The 20,513-nt window shown below is 44.1% G+C and overlaps 1 protein-coding gene across 3 annotated transcripts in view; it reads right to left on the bottom strand.

The window, feature by feature from the left end:
- Positions 1–9,852: 9,852 nt before the first annotated feature.
- PRKAR1B (protein kinase cAMP-dependent type I regulatory subunit beta) overlaps positions 9,853–20,513 on the bottom strand; it is a 103,250-nt gene continuing 92,589 nt past the window's right edge. For all 3 annotated transcript variants that reach the window (XM_080617848.1, XM_080617850.1, XM_080617849.1), the window contains 2 exons: positions 12,654–12,735; positions 9,853–12,236 (listed from right to left, as the gene is read on the bottom strand). In XM_080617848.1, coding sequence (XP_080473974.1) covers positions 12,064–12,236; positions 12,654–12,735 — 255 coding nt within the window. In that variant the 3' untranslated portion in view covers positions 9,853–12,063. The remainder of the gene's footprint in view (positions 12,237–12,653; positions 12,736–20,513) is intronic.

Genomic DNA, 20,513 nt, shown 5'->3' with positions numbered 1-20,513 from the left:
CTTCAGACACACACCCGGCTCTGCCAACAGTCTCGCCTATAGTGATGGGTGGGATGTGAAATGGATTGAAAACTGGACTCCAGATTTTTTTTAGGTTAATCTACTAATGCCAAAGGATTGTATTTGGCAGCAGCAGAAGGGGAGTTCTCATCAGTTTATATTTCTGCTTTTCTTCCCTTTAAACATCTAATTTTGTACATCGCTGTGTGGAATCCAAATAGAGATAATCCTCCCCCAGTTGCCAGCCTAGTCATGCCCTATGGAAATCTGTTTGCTGCCTGTGGGAGCTGGAGGGATGTGGGTGCTGTGCTGGTCCAGAGGCTATCTAGAGAGGTTTCAGAGGGTAATGGACAGCTTAAGGTCACAAAAAGGGCTGCTGAAGATGTGCAGAGATTTTAATGAGCACTCTTGAAAACAGTGACCTTTCATATTTACATCTCACTCTGCACTCTGGCGCAGGGCGCAGTTGGTAGCTGCTGGAAAGTGAAACATTTTGATTGCTGCAGAGGAGAAACTCACAATTTTCCCTGAAAAACTTTCACACCAAATCAATAGTTTTCTGACAAACTCTGCAGCCAGAATGACCTTTTGTACTGCAGAACAATCTGCGATGAACACTTTTTCTATCAGGGTTCTCTTCTAACATTATGAATCCTGATGGGGGATCAGCTAACACAGCTCATTATCAGTATATATAGCGTCAGAGAGGAAGACCTGAAGCTATGCGAGATCTTGAAAACAACCATCCAATGCCAGTGAGCAATTTGAGATGCTGCTAGAACCAAAAGCAGGAACTGGGGGCTAAAGTCAGTGCTGATGTTCCACCCTGCTATGGGTGAAGTTGCCCCAGGGCTGAATTTGCCTCGAGAGTCAAGCCGGGGAGCGAATTAACTTCTAAGAAGGTTGGAGTGAATGAATTATGGGAATTAATTGGTAGGGTCAGCAATGAAATCCTGAGTCCCTGGCAGAGGAAACAGGATGCATTTCTAAAGGCCCAAGAATGGCCCCTTTGCTACATTTATGATAGATTTGTGGGGCTAAGGTGATGAGAGAGAGGTCAGATAATAACCTTTCAAACCGCCAAGGCAGACCAAATATGCTTTGCCATCGGCCGGGTGCTTTTCAATGCATGTGTGTCATGTTTGGAAAACAAGGCCCCATCTGTCCCTGCTGAAACAGCAGCAACAAAATAACACTGCTTGTGAGGGAAATGCCGAAACAGAGAAGGATAATTGAAACATTCAGGCTGGCAGCAAACGGGGATAAAGGCGATAAATCTTGAAAGCACGCTGCCTTATCTCAGGCAGGAGCTGCTGGCACTACTCTTTGGCCAGTGTTTCTGCAGCCTGGGGAGGCTTTCTTTGCTGCCCTGTTATCTGCAGTATTTGCCTTCAGCCAAGGCCACCAGCTTGGGATAGAAAAGGGATGCTGCGTTGGAAAAGATACATGTCCCTCCTGCTGCAGCTGTTTTCTCTCCTAAGCAGAGATGCTCTGCACCAGGAAATGGCTGCAGGTGAATGGGGTTTATACGCTAGCCCTGCAGGCACACAGTCAGCAAAACACTGCGAAACAGGAGGCAGAGAGGGGTGGCTTCACTGGAGAAGGACACAGGACCCCTTACAGAGCTGCTCCAAGGCCACCTAGCATAGTCCTGGTGCTCACACAAAGGGCTCAGGGGGTCGGAGGCTGCTGCTCCATACTAGCAGCTCCCTACACATTTCAAGAGCTTTTTTTGATGCCCGCACAAGCCGCTGATCCCTAGAGACTCTGAATTTATTTTAACATGAATCAACTCAGAGAAAGTGCGCAAGGAACCCCTGTAGTTCAACTGCAAATTTAATATAAGACACGAACTTTCCTTCCAGATCTAAATATAATTGAAACAGGAGCAATAGAGGGAGGGGAAACCTACAAACAAACAGTATCCTCAAGTCTTCTGTTTACTACATGGTAACAAAGGTACATGGCATCCCTGCCGATTGCAGAGGGGTTGGAACTGGATGATCTGAAGGTCCTTTCCAACCATAACTGTTCTATGATTCTATGCAGCAGAGCTTGTGGCCTTGCCCTGCTCTCACACAAGTCCTGGAGAAGTGATGAAAGTCCAGTGGGAATCCATGCGTTCTGAACAAGAGTATCCCTGCTTCCCACCTTCCCTGCCCTCATGACAGGAGTCAGCATAGAGAGGTGCTGCAAGGCAATGGGATGATAGCAATCACTTCATTGTTGCCCAGCATTGCGCCCCATGGCTTTGGTCACCCAATTTGCTAGGCTCAGTGCCTGCTCTCCCATTGCAGTGTTGAGGTGTGTCTGTGATGGATTTTACATCTGGCAGTGGCAAGGCTGACTACAGGGAGAAAAATACAGAGCAGAATGCCATTTCTTCCCCTGCTTTTCCCCCCTATCTGCTCGAGGGCTTGATCCTGCAAGTGTTACTGAGGCAAAACTACAGTCAGTGGGGGAAAGATGTTTTCCAAGACAGCTCCAAGGTGGGCAGTAAGAATAGAGCAATCAGCTCCTGTCTGTGTTGTTTTATGCTCGTCAGGCAGCAGTCAGAGACTCTCCAGGGAGACCTGCTTTTAATAAGGGGCCAGCATAGCTCCTTACAGGGAGCACGCTGGTTTGAGGTCTCAAGGCATCACTGTAAGACCCCAGCTTGCTATGGAAATGTTGATCTGCTAAGGATTGCCTGTCTTCTGCAAATCGCAGCCCTTTCTTCCTCTGCTGTAGTAATTTTTCTGCCATTATAACTTTAACACCAAAACAGCTTCACTGCAGGCACTAATACAACACAGGCACTAATATAACACAGGCAGCAGCCTCCTCCCTCTACCTTCGGGTGGACAGCGTGTATCAGATGGCACCCGGATGGTTTCAGCATGAATCACTCACTGCCTCTGTAACCAACATTCCCATAACCTAAATCTATCAAAAAGAACATAAACCACATCAGAAGCCGGTTCTCAGATGCTCATTTGCTAAGACTTTGGAAATCTCTCATATTAAACAGATTGTCTCTTTATAGGAGTTTGAAGCTGCCCTAATTATACGAAGGGTGGAAAGGGACAATCTTCCATCTGGGAAGGCTGTTTAACTTTTTCTGGCTTCCTAAAAAGCCATTGTCTTGTAAACTGAGCATTCCTTCAGTAGCCTGGTAGACACAACATTCCCCATGTCCCAACCAAATGCTGTGCAAGGCCGGCTTTACTCTCTTAGAGCAGTAGTACCCAAGCTGGATGGCCTGGAGAGCCCCAGGCACAGCCCTACAGGGACCAGAGGATATTATAGGGAAGATTTTACTTCCATGTTATGATAATCCCTGGCATTTTTATTCTGAACCACTAGCTTTTATTCTTAGCTTCCTTCATCCGTCCACACTAACATACTCAGTTTCTGTTTGTGTACTTGCTCTGGAACATGCTATACAGTTGATGGTTCTTATGCTCACACTTTGCTGAAGGTATGTTTCTTCCAAAAGGGTTTACATTACTGAAGGTAGCAAGCCACAAAACCAAACCATTGTTGCAAATGTAATTTGCAGTTAATCTTCATATAATCCACAGCAAATATTTATGTGCAATACAAAAGTGGCTGGATTTGTTTACAGTTTGAAATAGTTGGAGACAGGATTCCGTACAGATTAGTCAGCTAATCTGCTGTAATCTGCTTAAAAAGCAACTAAAATGGGTTTTCCTTCACTGAATCGTGTTAGCTCTGTGTGCACAGTGACTTCAGATACAGAATAAATTCAAGCACAAAAGGGCATTTACCTTGTGGGTGCTCAGGGCATTGCTCACATTGCAGGAGAGCCATAAATTTCCTCTTCTGCCTTAAAGAATGGGACAGCTGCAGCAACTGAGTTTAAGATGAGATGGGTGTCAGGCTCTTCTATCCCATTTCCTCGCTGCAGCGTTTGAACTGTATTGCCTGGGGCTAAACTGATCTTTGATGAAGCACCTGCAAGGTGTTTCCACAGAAGTCATCCTTTCTGAACTTACTCTGATTTATTTTGCTCCTTACTAAGGAGGATCTACATGAGGTGCTTCTACACTAACATGCTCCTGAGTCAATAAGGAAAGCATCATGCTAGTCTTCTTGATATTCCTAAATTCTGTGAGGAATGGTAAATTATCATGTATTCTTTACTCCCAAATCAGCTTTGCTCACAAGGGAATTGCAGCTCAAGGTGGAAAAAAGACTTTAGATACTCACCATGCTTCACAGTGGACTCTGGCTGATCTGGGCTCTTGTGGGACCTCTGTGTCTCCTCTGCACAGGGGCTGCAAGATTTAGTCTTGAACCTCTAGTAACCCAAGCAATTCAGAGCAAATCATGGGCAGCAGACTCAGAGCAAAGGGCTTGGCTGCAAGGTTCCTCTCACACATGGCTAAGACAGTGTGAGTGGTGATGAAATCAATTTTGTTCATAATTAACCAACATCCAGAGGTTGCAGAGGGACCCCTCCAAGCCTGTATCCCCAGTGTAGGGACACTCACACAGAGGTGGGCTCATAAAAGGGGGACACTGGCTGCAGGATGGATGAGTCCCAAGCCCTCTGCACCCCATCTCTCCAGGACATAGGTGCGAGCCAAGAGAGCAGCCCTGCTAGAAGAGAAGCAGGCTGAGGCAATCCTTCTGTGGGTATGAGCCCACTGTATTTCCCATTCACCCACCACACCTGGGACCAACCAGGTGGCTATTAGCAGAGCCCACGGATGCGGAGGATGGGGCTGTCCACGTCTGCTGCAACTCACAGGTTCCAAATCCTACCTCCTGCACACTCCATACCAGGCAAGCTGAGCAGCCTCTGCCTGTAACCTGCTCCTCTGCCTGGGTCAGAGCAGTAGCTGCAGCCCAGCTCTGCTCCTGTGGGTTGGGACCCAGAACCTCCCCAGGGAAACCCGGGGAGGGGAAAACACATCTTCCCTCACTCTGTAAACAGCAGCACCCGCAGGAGTGCAGGGGCCAGCCTGGGAAGGGATGTGGCCCATCACCTGTGCTCTGGCAAATGCATCAGCTTTCAGTGTCCGGGCATTCACCTTTTTTTCCCTACCACATATCCCCAGTGCCGGTAGATTATTCCAGTGTGGGTCCCTGTGAATAATACATTCATCTGCAGTCCTTCCCCCACCCCGTCCTCAGCAAGGCCTTCATTAGTTGAATACAGTGGCTCGGCTCCAGCACACACAGCTGCCGTCACTGCTGCAATTCTTTTGCCTTGAGAAAAAGCATATACAATTTAATATGCTCCTGGCACAACAGCTTTTCTGTAGCAGAGGAGGCGGGTTTGTTTATGGCTATTTTGATAGGGCAGCTTTCATCCGGACACAGGTTCTGCCGCATCTCCCCGCTCGCACAAGGCTGCCTTTGTTGGGCTGGTTCTCTTGTTCCTCGGGAACCTCTGGTCATTTCGGTACCTTCTCCTGCCCCCTGCAAATCTAAGTTTGAAAAAGCCCTCCTTGGCCAATCCTGTATTTCTCTAAAAGCTGAATCCCGGGCTATGAGCCAGAAATGCAAGGCAATAGGAGAGGGTGTGATGCTTTACTGGATATGTGTCAAGGATATGAACCATCCTGCCATCGCATGGGAACTCAGCCCATGGCAGCATGTGCTGGATGTATCTGAGGGTCCATGTCAGTGGGAGCGGAGCTCATGATGCTGCCGGTGTAAGCCACCTTTAGTGGTGACTTACACTTGCCAGGCTTGGGAGCAGCTCTATTGCTTTCCCAGATACCTTCAGCCTCGCCAGGAGCTGCATGAATCGTGTGTGGGGGCATGATTCCCTCCTGACTGCAGGACCAAGAGTGGGGCTCTTCCATCTCTGCAGGAGCCGGTGCTAAGAGATGCAGATACCTCTCTGGCAGCAGTTTCTGCAGTCATCATTACACAAGTTAAACTGTGATCAGTGACACATCTCCCCGCTTCCGCAGCACATCCAGCTCCACAGGCAGGGTGCGGTGCGGAGGAGATGCACCTCCGGGCTGGAAAGTCTCAATCAAATAACCCCAAGTCTGCAAATGCAGCCAACTGCTTCTATCTGGCAAATTGCTTGAGCTGCCCCTGGATGAGAAGGAGAAATAACCTCTTGTATTTTTCAGCTGCTAAGTCTGTTCCCTCTTGCTGCCGTAGTGGAAATAAACGGTGGGAGGGTTTAGCCAGCACTAATTCATGGCTGCGTTCGATCTGAAGTCGCTGCGACTTTGTGCTTGGCCCACAAATACAACAGAGAAAATGAAACCAGCTAGAAATACAGCTCATCATCCGATCATCGTAAACACATGCGAACGGAACAGAGTCGCTCTGTAGAGCACATAAATTCCACACATGTGGAGGAATGCAAAGCAGCTATTGTACCCCCTCTTTTGCAGATCCATTTCACTGTTTTCCCAGTTTATCTGGAAAATACATACTGCATGGTACTGTACGTCGTATTTCACTGCTATGCACCATGATGTCTTCTAATGGAACAATCGCCATGCTTGTAGTCTAACGGGAATACAAAAGTGCTTTCAAATAATAACAATACATTTTCTGTATAAAGAGGATAGGGAGTAGCCACTTCCCAGAAAGGCTTGATTTCCCTCGAGCCAGCAGTATGGACATCCAGAGCGCCAGTAACAGCAGCAGTGGTGAGAAAATCCCTACCTCATCATTAGTCTATACATCCTGTCTCCAACTGCCAGCTCCTGCAAAGAGCAGAGGCTGTTACAACCACCAAGGGTAAGGTGAGTACACTCAGCGGGTCCTGGCAGTATGAGGCTCGATTTATCCCATCAGGGCTTGAGCGAGGGGCACTTCTTTTGGCAAAGCAACACTTTTGGCCTTGAACTGAAGCTGTGAGTAGAGAGGAGCAGCATTCTCGCAGCCCAGCTACCAGAGATCTTGCCGCATCTGCCAATTCATTCAGCACTGCTGGCCCATGCAGGAAAATGGCATGCTGCTGTTCCATGTTTGGAGACAGTTTATACTGGAATAGGAGCAGTCTTCTTCGGTAAAATGACCACTTTTTTCCTCCGTGAGAGCTCGGGACTGTTTTAAAGAGAACTCTGCACACTTAAAGTTGCCTCGGCACACGAGGATGGGACATGTGTTGCAGCCTGTCTGGGCACTGGAGGCTCTCTGCGATACTTCTGCAGAGAATGACTTGAAAATCAGGATTAAAACACAGCTGGGAAAGGGCTGGAGCACTCGGAGGGAAAAAGTTACCAGGGCGCTTCTGAGACAGGAGGCAGAGTATGTGCCCAAGGAGACATTCGTGCTTTGCTTTCCTTTCCCAGGCAAAGTGCAGCCTCTTTCCTAAAAGCCAAACCCAGAATTTTAGACATCAGAAGAATCACTCTGGTATTGGAGCCTGATCAAGCACAAAAAACATCTTCAGCCTTCACAAAAATACCAGATGGCTGCAGATGCCAGCTCCTTTGGCCAGGCTTTTCCAGAGAAAAGGCCAGCTTGTCGTGCAAGTGCTGCATCCCAGATAAAACTCCGCCAAGCAGCAAAGAGAAATCCTTGGAGAAGGAGGAGCACCGAAGCCAATTCATTCCCATAACATCGGATCTTCAAGGCTACGCACACGCTCACATCCAAATATGCTCTCCAGAGGGAATTGGGACCTACAGAAGTGACTCTGGCTGTGGAAACACGAGTTTCTGAGCCGGCGTGTGCATTGGAAGAAGGCGAAAATGAGCTCCAGAGTTGCCAAATCATTAGAAACAAATCAAAAAAACATGTCTGGGAATGTCAGAGTAGATAATTCGGTCTCTAAACAGTGAGCTGGTCTTCAAAACATCAGATGTGAGCTTTTAAGCCGGTTAGTGCTCATTGGGTCACAGTATCATAGAATAGTTTGGGTTGTAATGGACCTTCAAAGATCTTCTAGTCCAATCCCCCTGCAATGAGCATGGACATCAATGGTGCAACAGAATCATAGAATAGTTAGGGTTGGGAAGGACCTTAAGATCATTAAGATTAACATCAGCTACTTGGTCTTCCTACTCTGCTAACTCCCATCTACCTGCAATGGTTTTTGGAACAGTATTTGGGGACTCTACTGCAGTTGCTGTCAGTTTGTGTTCATGTGGCACTGCCGTGAACAGCAGGCAATGGGATCTCTGGCTCTCTTTAAGGAGATTGTCATGGTTTTGCCTCTGCACAAGAAAATATTCTCTCTCTCAGCAGCTACGCAGAAATGTGTGCAAAGAACAAACATGATCTCCTCCATAAACAGGACAGTGAAAGGATTTAGGCACTATTTAAGGCTTGAAACTGAATGCGATGTACACAATTTGTGCAACCTTTACAACAGCAGGAATGTCACCCTTCGTGTGGTGACCCTGCTTCTGAAGACCACATACTGCAAGAAAAAACCACCAGCAGCCAAAGAACAAACTGTCATACACGGGGGTGACTTGGCTCTCTGCAACAGCTCCTGTTTTCCACCGACACCTGAACATGTAACACAGTGTCACACTGTGCTTGAGGATCAAGGATTCATATGACTCAACAGCTTTAGGCACCCACTGCCACAATGCAGTGGGAATGCTTAGAAGAGCTGACAGTAACCTGATAACACACTAGAGCCTGGTCAGCCACATGGGCCTTGTAAAAATCCTGAAGGTACAATTAGTTTCTATTAAAAAAAAGTCTTTTCTTTAGTCCTGGGACTCCTGAAATGGCTGTGACACAAAACCTACCGAAAAAAGAATGACAATGAGGAGTGGTGAGATGCTCTTTTCTAGGGAGCGTGGGCTGGTAACGTCCTTCTGGAAGAACCTCAGACAGAGTGGTCACTTGATTACTACATAATGTGAGTAATTCTCTGGGAAGACGAGTCCTTCCCTCCTGAATCATAGCAAAGGGGGGAAAAATAACACACTCCAAAAATGGAAAGCTGGACAGCCCTTGGATGCTGGGAGCCGCCCAGGATTCCTGTGTGGGGGCTACCACAGAGAATCACAGAATGGTTTGAGTTGGAAGGCACCTTAAAGCTCATCCAGTTCCAACCCCCTGCCATGGGCAGGGACACCTTCCACTAGACAAGGTTGCTCCAAGCCCTGTCCAACCTGGCCTTGAACACTGCCAGGGATGGGGCAGCCACAGCTTCTCTGGGCACCCTGTGCCAGTGCCTCATCACCCTCACAAGGAAGAATTTCTTCCTAATAATTTAAATCTTCCTTCTGTCAGTTTAAAGCCATTTCCCCTTGTCCTGTCACTACATCCCCTTGTAAAAAGCCCCTCTCCAGATTTGTTGTCAGCCCCTTCAGGCACTGGAAGCTGCTCTAAAGTCTCCCTGGAGCCTTCTCTTCTCCAGGCTGAACAAGCTGAAGAAGCTGCATGGAGTCCAGCAGCCCTGCACATGGGCTTTGAATATGATACTGGGGGAAAAGGAGCAGTATTTGTATTTGTTCTTCCCCAAGTCTTCCTGCTAGCTGTGCAACAGTCTCAGCAGCAGCCCTGTGAGCTTCAAAGCTCTACACAGGGTTCCTACAAGCAGCTCACATACTTCATGTTCCACATGCGCTTCAACAGCTGCCTAAACTGGCATTCAAACAACAATGTGAAGGTCCAGGAGACACCTTGAATCCCTGTTTCTTTATAAAGACATATATGGTTACATTTAAACAGAAGATTATTAATCCTCCAGAAAACCAGTTTGGTTTCCATTACTATGTATCGCACAGGGATTCGTGGTCTATTTTTTGTCCCTTTGCATCCGATTATTTTCAGTAGAGTTCAAACTTTTTATGATATGCAGATTTTAACTAGAACATGTATTCATACAGACCTTATTATTCATAAATGCACAACGGCCGCACATAATGTAGAAGAATTTTATTCATACCATAATCCTGTCCCATCATCCACTGCAAATATTACAATTATCTTTAAAATGTCATTGAATATCATTTTGTTCCACTTAAAGCATAGGAATCCTGGTGTTAAATGGTTACACTCCTCTTGAAATTGCTTATAACAGAACCATAATTCAAAAGTATTTTCTATGAGCTGTAAAGGTTTAAAGCAAAGGATCTGGTGTGTGTGTGTGTGCTTGAGTAACTTCTAAACAGCAAAGCTAATACTTGGTGTTTAACAAGAAATGTATCTTGCATGTTATGCAAAACACTCACCATTTTTTACCAACACAACAGAAATGCAACAGGTAAAAGAACATCCATGAGTGACTGGTAGCCTTTAAAAAATGTTTCTTTTAAAAACTGCACAAGAGAATACAAAACCAGTGAAGCAAATCAGAAGTTTTGCAAACACAAACATTTATCTCTCTATATATAGAATGGGGGTCTGCCTATAGAAATGTACGTGATAAAAACTGCAAGGCTGAAAAATGTGAATGGTCACATCTGATAACAAGTGCAAGAAGCACAACAGAATCATAATAAATAGTAGCAACGAATATACACTGACAGGACCTCTGAAAATATGCTGAAATAAATTAAGCACCTTGAAGTGACGAGAGGCGTGTGAAGCCGAGAAGCAGTTTGGTCTGTAACGACCTCTGTGGTTACAGCTACTGGAGCATTGGGCCCTCTGAGTGGGAGTCGGTAGGAAAGTCCCAAGTTAGTTTTTGTTACTTCTAAGGAAGAAAGCACATTGCATATCAGTAATTTTAGCCATGGTCTTCACTAACACCTCTAGTTCTAAAAGGGAGACTGCTGCCTTATTTCATTGCATAACCTTTGGCATATACAAGATACAGAAAGTTTGTATGTACTCAAATGTTACCCTAAAGAAGAAATAGAGTTTTGCCACAACTGAGATGCAGGCAGTGCTATTTAGAGTAGCTGAGATGCAGAGTTTTGCTGTTGTTACCAAAGACAGCTTTTCCTTCAAGGGAGTAGCTTCACAAAGAATCATCTAGATGCTCCCACCTTTGAGGGCTGCACAGCACAGGAAGGTCTGGATCTGCAAAAAGCTCCATCCATGAGGAGACCCATGCCTAGGCACGGCAGCAGCAACCACTAGCAAGGCTGCCCACGCCTGCAGGGACCTGGGCTCTAAGAACTTCTTGCAAGATCCTGGTGCTTTCGGTTTTGCAATGTCTTTTGGAGGAGAGGCAGCAATCCTGAAGCATGTACTTGACTTTCAGAAAATCCTAAAAAGTCCTAAAATTTAGTCATATACTAAATGAAAGGCATTTAATTAAGTGGACCTTATTAAAAACAAACTGTTGTTGTTGCCTCTGAGGTGCACCTGGCACCACCTCTTCAGCATTACCTACAATATTCAGAGAAGTGGCTGAGGATACTGCTGCAGATAAATACGTTTTGAAGCCCACTTAATTCAGCAAGGACGTTCCTGCTGGACTTTTAAGGGATCTAATGCAAACCCTCATTTGAAAAGATCTGAGGGCAAATAACTTGGGTCCTAAAGGCTTCGCCTGAATTCTTAGAAACCATTGTCCCCTGACCTCTTCACCCAGAAGACTGGAGCAGGCTGTCTGGTTTAGCATATCCTACAAAGCAGACTTGAAAGGGCTTGTAACACGGAGGAATATGGCCCCTATATCTAAGCCACAAACAAAATTTCTCATAAGCTCTGTTTTTCCCTGGCTTGCTGGAATGATCAAAACCTTCCTCCAACCTTCCCTCTTAAACTATGCTACTGCCACTCACCCTATGGGATTTCAGAAACCTCCAGTCCTGAACCAGTGAAAAGTCTTTTAAAAGTGACAGGCAGAGGGACATCTCTTGATGAAAGATGCTTGACAAAAGGTGAATAAGACCAACTTTAAAGATAATGGAGGAAATACAAATTCATACGTATTTTAAATAGTTAAAAACACAGTTCTAAGCTACATGATATAACAACAGGTAAAAATCTTGCCTGCAAGCCAAGAGCCTAATCTTCCAAAGCTAGTCTTATCCAAACAGTTGTCTTCCTACTTACATGATACATGAGATTTGAACTGACATCCACTACGTGACATGAACAGAAAAAATACGCTTAAAATGCACACTTTTAATCTTTTTCCTCATAAAGCTATGGAGCTGCGCAGAGCAAATTTAAGTGCACAAGGTCACACAGAGGCAGCTTTCCAGAAGGAATCATTTAGACGGTGAGAGAAATGAAACTGTTGTATCTCTGAATGTTTCTCTTGAGGATTTCGGAACAAGGACCGAGCACTCGTTCGAAGCGGGGCCGGTCCAGCTTTACACACTTCAGGGGGCCACGTGCCACCACCGTAGCAGCCCGGGGCCGATTGAGCAGTAACGCTATCTCACCTGGAAACGGATAAATACACTGTCACATGCTCTGTGACTCTTTTGGTGGGTGCATATTCAGTTGCTTTATTTGTAGAACATCTCCCTGTATGTACCTAATGATAGACACTCTACATAATTCTGTTGACAGTACAAGTGCATCACACATGCATAATGCATGCATGTAAAATGCCTTTGAAAACAAACACTTTCAGACTCCTTTGCTGGTTCTGGATCTGCCTCCTGTCAGCTGCACTGGTGTAAACCAACAAACAGTTTCAGCTCCACTGATCTCTCTCAGTTTCACAGAGAGCAGCGGCTGACCTACACATAACCCCTCTCGTGTGAAAGAGTAGAACATTAATTAGGACAATGACTACTTGACGTAACGTCCATGTGCCTGGCTTTCTGAACCACATATGAGTTGAATTTTCTTACCAAAATAATCTGATGGACCAAGTCTTCCCACTTCCACATACTCCTCGTTGTCAGACCTGCGCTGCAGAACAGAAGCTGTGCCCTGGGGAGAGAAGCGCAGGGTCAGTTGCTATGCTTTAAAAAGCATCGAGTCCTGAGTATTTCCTTTTGCATGTCCCACTCATAGAATCATAGAATAGTTAGGGTAGGAAAGGACCTTAAAGTTCATCCAGTTCCAAACCCCCTGCCACAGGCAAGGACTTCTCATCCTAGACCATGTCACCCAATGCTCTGTCCAACCTGGCCTTGAAGACTGCCAGGGATGGAGCATTCACCTCTTCTCTGGGCAACCTGTTCCAGTGCCTCACCACCTTCATAGCAAAGAAATTCTTCCTTACATCTAACCTGAACTTCCCCTGTTTAAATTTGAACCCATTACCCCTTGTCCTATCACTATAATCCCTGATGAAGAGTCTCTCTCCAGCATCCTTGTAGGCCCCCTTCAGATACTGGAAGGCTGCTATGAGGTCTCCACATAGCCTTCTCTTCTCCAGGCTGAACTCCTTTAATTCTGCTATGGGAGATGACAATTTCAGTTAGTTCCTTGTAAATCAATGAAAGCAATTAAAGGATTAAAAAAAAAAAAATCTATCAGTATTGCAAATGATTTCTCTCTTACAAACTATTTGGATGCAGACAGATTCAGCTCACTCAGAAGAGGAGCAGGTCAGACCTCAGTAACTCCTGTTTAATTAATGCCCACCATGCTGTGCAAATGTATGCTTGAATACACTTTAAAAATATGTTCTGTGTGGACACAGCACCTTACAAGAGGCACAGAAAAGATTTACATCAAAAGGAATAAAAAAGGCAACTTTCCCAGTCACAACCTTGGGACATGATTTTGTAAGAAAGCAACTAGAGTTTATTCCTCACTGGATCATTCATGGATCTGTTGCTGAAATGATTGGTAAAGGGAGTTTTTAATGCTTGTTGCAACAAATGGTGATTATTTTTTTAGTGGCTTGGCCAACTTGTGGCCTGTAGTGATCTGGACACCTGCGAGTCAGTCGTTGGAGAGATGGAATGTGTCTTGTCTCCACTACCCTTAATAACTGCTGTACTTGACACATGCTAATACATGTCAAAACTCAGTTACAGCCAATTTAAACCTTCAAAGAGGTTTTAATGCAGAAGTATTCTAACCTGGAGGAAATCTTAAATTACTGTGGCATAAAGCTTTTGTAGAGGAATAGAGACAGTTATCTGCTTCTCTGGAAAAAAAATTCATTTATCTTCTGAGTCCAAAAACATAGGGAAAGGCAAAACATTAATATATCTTAATGAAATTAAAAATATTTTTAAAAGCCATGGTCTTTACATAGACTGGACAGCCATTTTTTGACAGTGCAGTTGGAGAGCATTGATGTTTCGATGGCTTTTAAGATTTTCAGTTTGGAAAGTAATACTTGAGGGCTGATCATGCCCCAACCAGGATAGGGAAGAAGAGAAGACACAGCAATGTGCTAGTAATGCTAGGAAGATTGATGCCACTTATTGGAAAACATCACAAACCTCCCTCCAGTGCAAAGTATCCAGTGCAGATTCACTGGCTGTAAACATCCTGCAGCTTCCTTCCACCAAAAGAAACCTGTGTGCCTCTGGGTATGGTGGGGAGGCCTGAGGAGACACTGAGCAGCCTGAAACACCTGGGCTTCCATGCAGTTAAAAGGCACTCAGTGCCCTGCAGAACCAGCCCTTCACCTTTGCACTGTGTTCAAATACACCCTATAGTATCCCAAATATCGTCTCTGAATTGCAAATCTGAACAACAATGTAAGACTGCTTAAGGTCTGGCTTTTGCTCTTCTAGGACCTGGAGGCCCAGGAATAACCAAAAGCGGTAGAATATCCACTATTATGTAGCAAATGTTCATAATTTGCTTTCTTCTGAACAAACACAACTAAACTACTGTAATACCATTGTATTGCATCATGTCTTATTTCATAACAGGGTTATTTTTAAGCCCATATACTTTACAGATAGCTGGGCCACTCTCTAGATTAATTTATGTGCTATATAAATGAAAAGGCAAATCTTATTTCTCCTGTCAAGCTTCCAGCAGTTGTATCAAGTATCCTTGATACAACTAAATTGTCCCGCCAAAGCTGATGTGTTCCAAGATCTTCCAGTAAATCTGCAAAGGCATGAAGATGCAAAGACAGTGTAATGAGGTTTCTTATTCACACTTACTGCAAGTTTTCAGAACAAACACACATTCATATGCAGCATTCTCGGGAATACCCCATAAAGGGAATAATGCACATATCGACCTCGCTCGTGCCAAATGTCTGATCAGGTGCAGCTCCCTACATTGCTGCTGTTTGATGGATTCAGCTTCAGAATCACTTCCAGCCCCTGTCCTCCTCTCTGTCCCATCTGGAGCCTGGCAAAAACCTAACCCTTTAACCCAAATAGCTGTCTGCAATCCATGTCTCCAGCCTCTTTCCCAAAACAAAAATTTTTTTTAAGCTTTTATTACAGATGTTTTATTACATAAAACAAAAAAAAAAATATCCCCAAAGTAATCGTATTGACTGCCCAGGTCAAACGAAGAAAGGACTCAATTCCCCACCGCCCACCTTGAGCACGCTGCCACGAAGTTAATCACAGTATCAAGCAATATTGCTTTCATCTCCCCAAGTGTCAGCTTTTATTGTGGCTAATATTTTTTTGACAGGGTCCATATGATATAGGACTCCAATAAGTCAGTCTTCTGAAGCAATTTCTTCCACTGTTCTACAGTCGGCCTTTTTAATCCAAGAAACACCATGATATCTGTTGGAGGAGGACAGATGTGTCTGGCCTCCACAATAAACACTGGGCTTGGCAGGATAAAGCAATGCATATTCCAGATACATATTTTTCCATTCTTGTTTTAACAGTCACATAGGCTTCTCCCATTGCCCAGTGAGAACAGGTCTATCACGGAGCAAAAGAAGTTTCCTGAAAGCCTGACAGTGAGCACCCAGATGTAAGATCTGATTACACTGCCTGGCCTCATGTTGCACCAGCCATCAGCTCCACAAGTACATCCTGAGCATTGTCAGAGTGACCTTCACGGGAAGACTGTTCACACCATGAAACAAAGAAGATATATTTATAATTATCTATCTGTATCACCTTCACTTTCTGTGTGTTATCTCTGGAATCAACACTATTCTAATTGTATTAGAGGAAGAGACCAATTGCAGACAACCAGTGTAACCAGGGAAAAAATACAAGAGAATAAAATAATACAGAACAATCCCTTATTCTCTATATACTTAATGAAGTTGTCTTACTAAATAAACTCAGTGCTGGTGCCTATCCTGACTCCCATCACAGGTTTCATGGTTGTATTTCATTTTACTTTACTTGTCAAATCTTTTCGACAGTTTTTGAGCTTTTTATCCTTCTTGTGCTTTAGCAAACCTTACCTCCTGTAAATGATAGGACTGAACAAATCCCCTGAGCCCTGTCTCAGGAGGTACGGGCATTATCTAGCAAGGATTCAAGGGGCTTATCACTCTCACTCCCAAAAGCATTTGGTCTCAGTGGGAAAGATTTCCCCTTAAATGGCACACAAAACTTGGCAAGATCATTGTCTCTGAAATAAATTGCAGGATCCTAGGTTTGCAGGGTCAGGCTATTTAGTGCTGCTCCATTTAAAATGCTGCCTTGTACACTGATAGCCATTTCAGGCTCCTACACCAGCAAGCAAACCCTACAGAGCACAGGCTCAAAGACTGTTGAGAAGTTTGACACCACCATTCAATAAATCAGCACTTTGTGATAATATTAAACTGAAAGCAGACAGGCATGTCTTTTGCTAGCAGACACTTGGGAGTGAAATTATGATCTTTGGTGGATCCAGGAATATTCCCTTTCGGTCACTGAGGAGTGCCTGTATTCCCAGGAACTGATACCATTAACCTTCTCTCCTCTTCTCCAAGTAAACACAGGCATCTTATTGCAAAACCAACAAGAGCAGCAGTTCCAAAAGCAATGTGCCATCAGCACCTCTCTGCCATCCTCACCCCACGCACCTGCTCACTCCCTCTATCACTGCTCTGTTGCCGTGCTGAGTATTTACTTGACTCTTCCAAATGCATCAGCAGTTTGTTTTAAAAATTTATGGCTCAGGTACAGCATGATAATTTAAGATATACAAAATAAATTAAAGTTTATAATCCATGAGCTCCTATCCTCTCCAAAGTAATGAGATTTTGATAGATGTTTCACTTTTAAGCTATCAGACCATACAGATGAGTGAGACATCCTACAGCATAAAGACAGTAACCCATCTGGATCAACACTGAAATTCCCATGCCCTATCCTGCATGTACTTATAAGCACTAGCTGCTTCAGGAGCCCTATTTTTATATTTAAGTATGAATTCTATAGCCAGCAGTTGGCCTAAGTAGCCTGGCTACAAAAGGCAAATGTTCTTGATGCTAAAAACTGAAGTCCTCTATTTTTTCCTCTATTCCAGCTCAGTGGATCAGACAGGATCATGCAGTGGACACCTCTGGGTGGGACAGACTGTGCAGTGTGGTCCTTCACCGAAGGCAGTGGATGCGAATGGAAATTCAGCACTGTTCAAAAACTTTCTGGTTTAAAAGTCAGTCTTGTTGATGTTTTGGTTTTGCTGCTCTAACCTCCCATTTTAGCAATCAATAAAAAATACAGTAACGCTCCATCTGTAATAAAGTACACATTTATCATTACTAAAATTGAAGACTATTTTTTCTACGATAAGTGTATGCAACACCCATGTCTCTGTCCTTTTGATACACTAAGTATACAGAATAAATTTCTACTTTTTAAAGAAAAGAATTTTCATTTTCCTAAACAGGAAGTTACTATTTCTATTTTCATTTTTATTTCATATTTTTATTTACTGGTTTTTTAAGGAAAAGCACAGAAGACAGTGTTTTTTTCCCATGCCCTCAAAATGTTACACTTTTATCCTAGTTTTGAGCTTAGAAAGTTTTCCTAACCTATTTTATTTTCCTCTTCTCCATCCACTAGAAAAGAGCAGTGCAGTCTATAGAATTAGAGATGGAAAAGGTCAGGCCGATCCATCTGCTATTGCTATTAACTCTATCAATTGCTATTATGAACATACCTTTGCTCTTTCTCACTTTGTTAATCTGCACACTCTATAATTCACACATTCAAAAGATAAGTTTCCCCTCACTCCGAAGTCACACAGACCCTCATTATATGTCGCTATTAAATCTTTGCAAAGTTACTACAAAAGATGAACGAAGAGGCTGTGAAGTGGTATAAAAGTCTCTTGTTCACACAGTGAAGCAGATGGGACTAGATAGAAGCTACAGGAGATCTGAAATGAATTAAAGGATCTTTCACACAGTATGATTCTGGGAGTATTTTATGTAATTGCAGGCAAGATGAGGTTTGTGGAAGTAATATCTTTTGTTAAACCAACAAGCATAGCTATAAAAGGGAGAACAGCCTTTCGGCACACATGCCTTTCTTCAAGTTGCCTATTTCTCCAGAGACAGCTAATAAAATGCGCCACTTACCTATCTACAAACACTGTCTGGGCAATGTTCTTACACTATGGAAGCTGCAACCATAATAAGTTACAACTTATTTAATCATATTTACCTGCTTATTGGTTCATACAGGCAATTTTATTATTCCTAGAGCACCTCCAAATCATTACCTTAAATTAAGGAGAGTCAAAACCTACAGCTCCCAATGCTACGAAACTCCTAGAAATAGAGATTGCCTGGTGAATCTGCGAGACCTGCTAAGATCTGTCGGCTGATGTTTCACCTTCCACCTTGAAAAATGATCATTTAAATCAGTTCGGTTGCCTGATGTGAAACCTCAACTTTGGCAAACTTTACTTTTAGGACTATTATGTATGATGTACCTGTTGTAATGGCTGGTGAATGGGTAAGGGCTGCAAGAACAGACCTCAGGTTTGCACGCAGCTGAAAAAGTGGTGATTGTTTGGTTTGCTTATCTGTAGCAAGTGAGTTCTTTTCTGCATCCATTAGGGTTCACTACAGATTACAGTGTGAGACAATGTCCAAGCAAATGAGCTACTGAGAGTTTCTGGAAGGAAATATACAACATTTTACACATTCAGCTTTTTAAATCTGGGCGTGACTCTAGAAATCTTGAGTGCCACTGACTGCAGTGGATTTTCAGAAAGCCAGGACGTTTAGAGTATCATTAGGATTAATAATACAAAGTCAAATGAGCTCAAAAGGCAACACTAGTCCCATACAATCTCCTTGGGAGAGAGCAGAGCTGAAAAAAGTGCCTTTACAGTGCAGCAACCACTGTGTCAATACATATGATTATCATTACATTGTCACTGTAATATTAATGCATCATAATCTTATTGGCTATAATTCTCAACAACACTGCAATCTAGCAAAGGTGTAAAGCAAATGTCACTAACCAGCTGGCACGGATCCTATACATTAGCTCTACACACTTGATATCAAACAATCTGCAGTTTGCTGTGTGTACCAGCTGTACCACACCTGCCTGACACTACCATATGTATGTCTAAACTTTCACCACGTCTGCTGTTTAGGCACATTTATATTAGTTTAGGAATAATATCCAGACTCAAAAGGAACAAAGCCATCTACAGCTGTCACCAAAATAGCCACAAACATAAAGGTACTTTTTAAATCACTATCAATCATAAACCAAGCGTAGCTTTAAACAGCAGAAACAACTGAGCCACAGGGCATTTCCTAGGGATATATGGGAGGCCAGGGTTAAGGCCCAGACACGACTACACCCAGCCCATCATTAATCACCAGGAAACGCCTTTGTCTTGATCATTCAGTATTTAGAATCATAGATGTTTGACATGGGAAGACCTTTTCAACAGTTTTGTTCATCCTCCTAATGCAGTATCTCAACAATTTTCCCGTTCAGTGTTCCTTTGATACAGACTGCATTAAACCTGTGCTGCAGCTATGTATTCCCCTTGAAGTAAAAGAAATGTTGGTATTAGATGCAAGAAGACAAGATTCAGGCAGAGACCAGTAAACATAGCGAACAGCCAAAAGCAGAAGAATACACTGCACCAACTGCAATTTGCTTCATGCATGGAGACCCCCACAATACTTAGGCAAAAAACTTTTTTGTTGTTGTTGTTACGTCTTTTCTGTTGAAAGGCTCTTCAGAATCAAAACATTAAGTTTTATAGTCTTCTGACTTCAGAATGTTGCCCTTGAGCCACAGCCGCTGAGCTAACATCAGGCTAGATCACGCAGGTGTCCAATAAAGGTGTATAGAACCATAGAATCACAGAATGGTCTGGTTTGGAAAGGACCTTCAGATTATCCAGTTCCAATTCCCCTGCCATGGGCAGGGACACCCCACACTAAACCATGTCAACCAAAGCTCTGTCCAACCTGGCCTTGAACACTGACAGGAATGGAGCATTCACAACTTCCTTGGGCAACCCATTCCAGTGCCTCACCACCCTCACAGTAAAGAATTTCTTCCTTAGGTCTAACCTATATCCATGTTGAGGGGGGAACTCAGGACTTCATTGACCATCATCATCATCCCACATCATCAGATGGAGGGACACCACAGTGGCCTCTGTGCTTCCCAGCCTCAGTGGGACGGTAGTCCCATTCTTGTCTTCCATTCCACTAGCTGCCAACTGGGACTGGGAAGCCTGGGAGCAGCGGGACGGTGACAAAGGGATAAGGATACCATCTCTGAGCCCTGGGAGGAGCCCCTTGCCTGGGGTGTGATCCTCCTTGGCTAATTCTCCTGGCTCCATGCCCAGAAAGCTGGGAAGCAGTTGCACCACAGCCCAGCCTTTGG

This window comes from Psittacula echo (assembly GCF_963264785.1).
Source record: "Psittacula echo genome assembly, chromosome: 5".
Classification (NCBI taxonomy): domain Eukaryota; kingdom Metazoa; phylum Chordata; class Aves; order Psittaciformes; family Psittacidae; genus Psittacula; species Psittacula echo.
The sequence above is the reverse complement of the archived record's forward strand: the minus strand, read 5'-3'. Positions and strand labels throughout refer to the sequence as shown.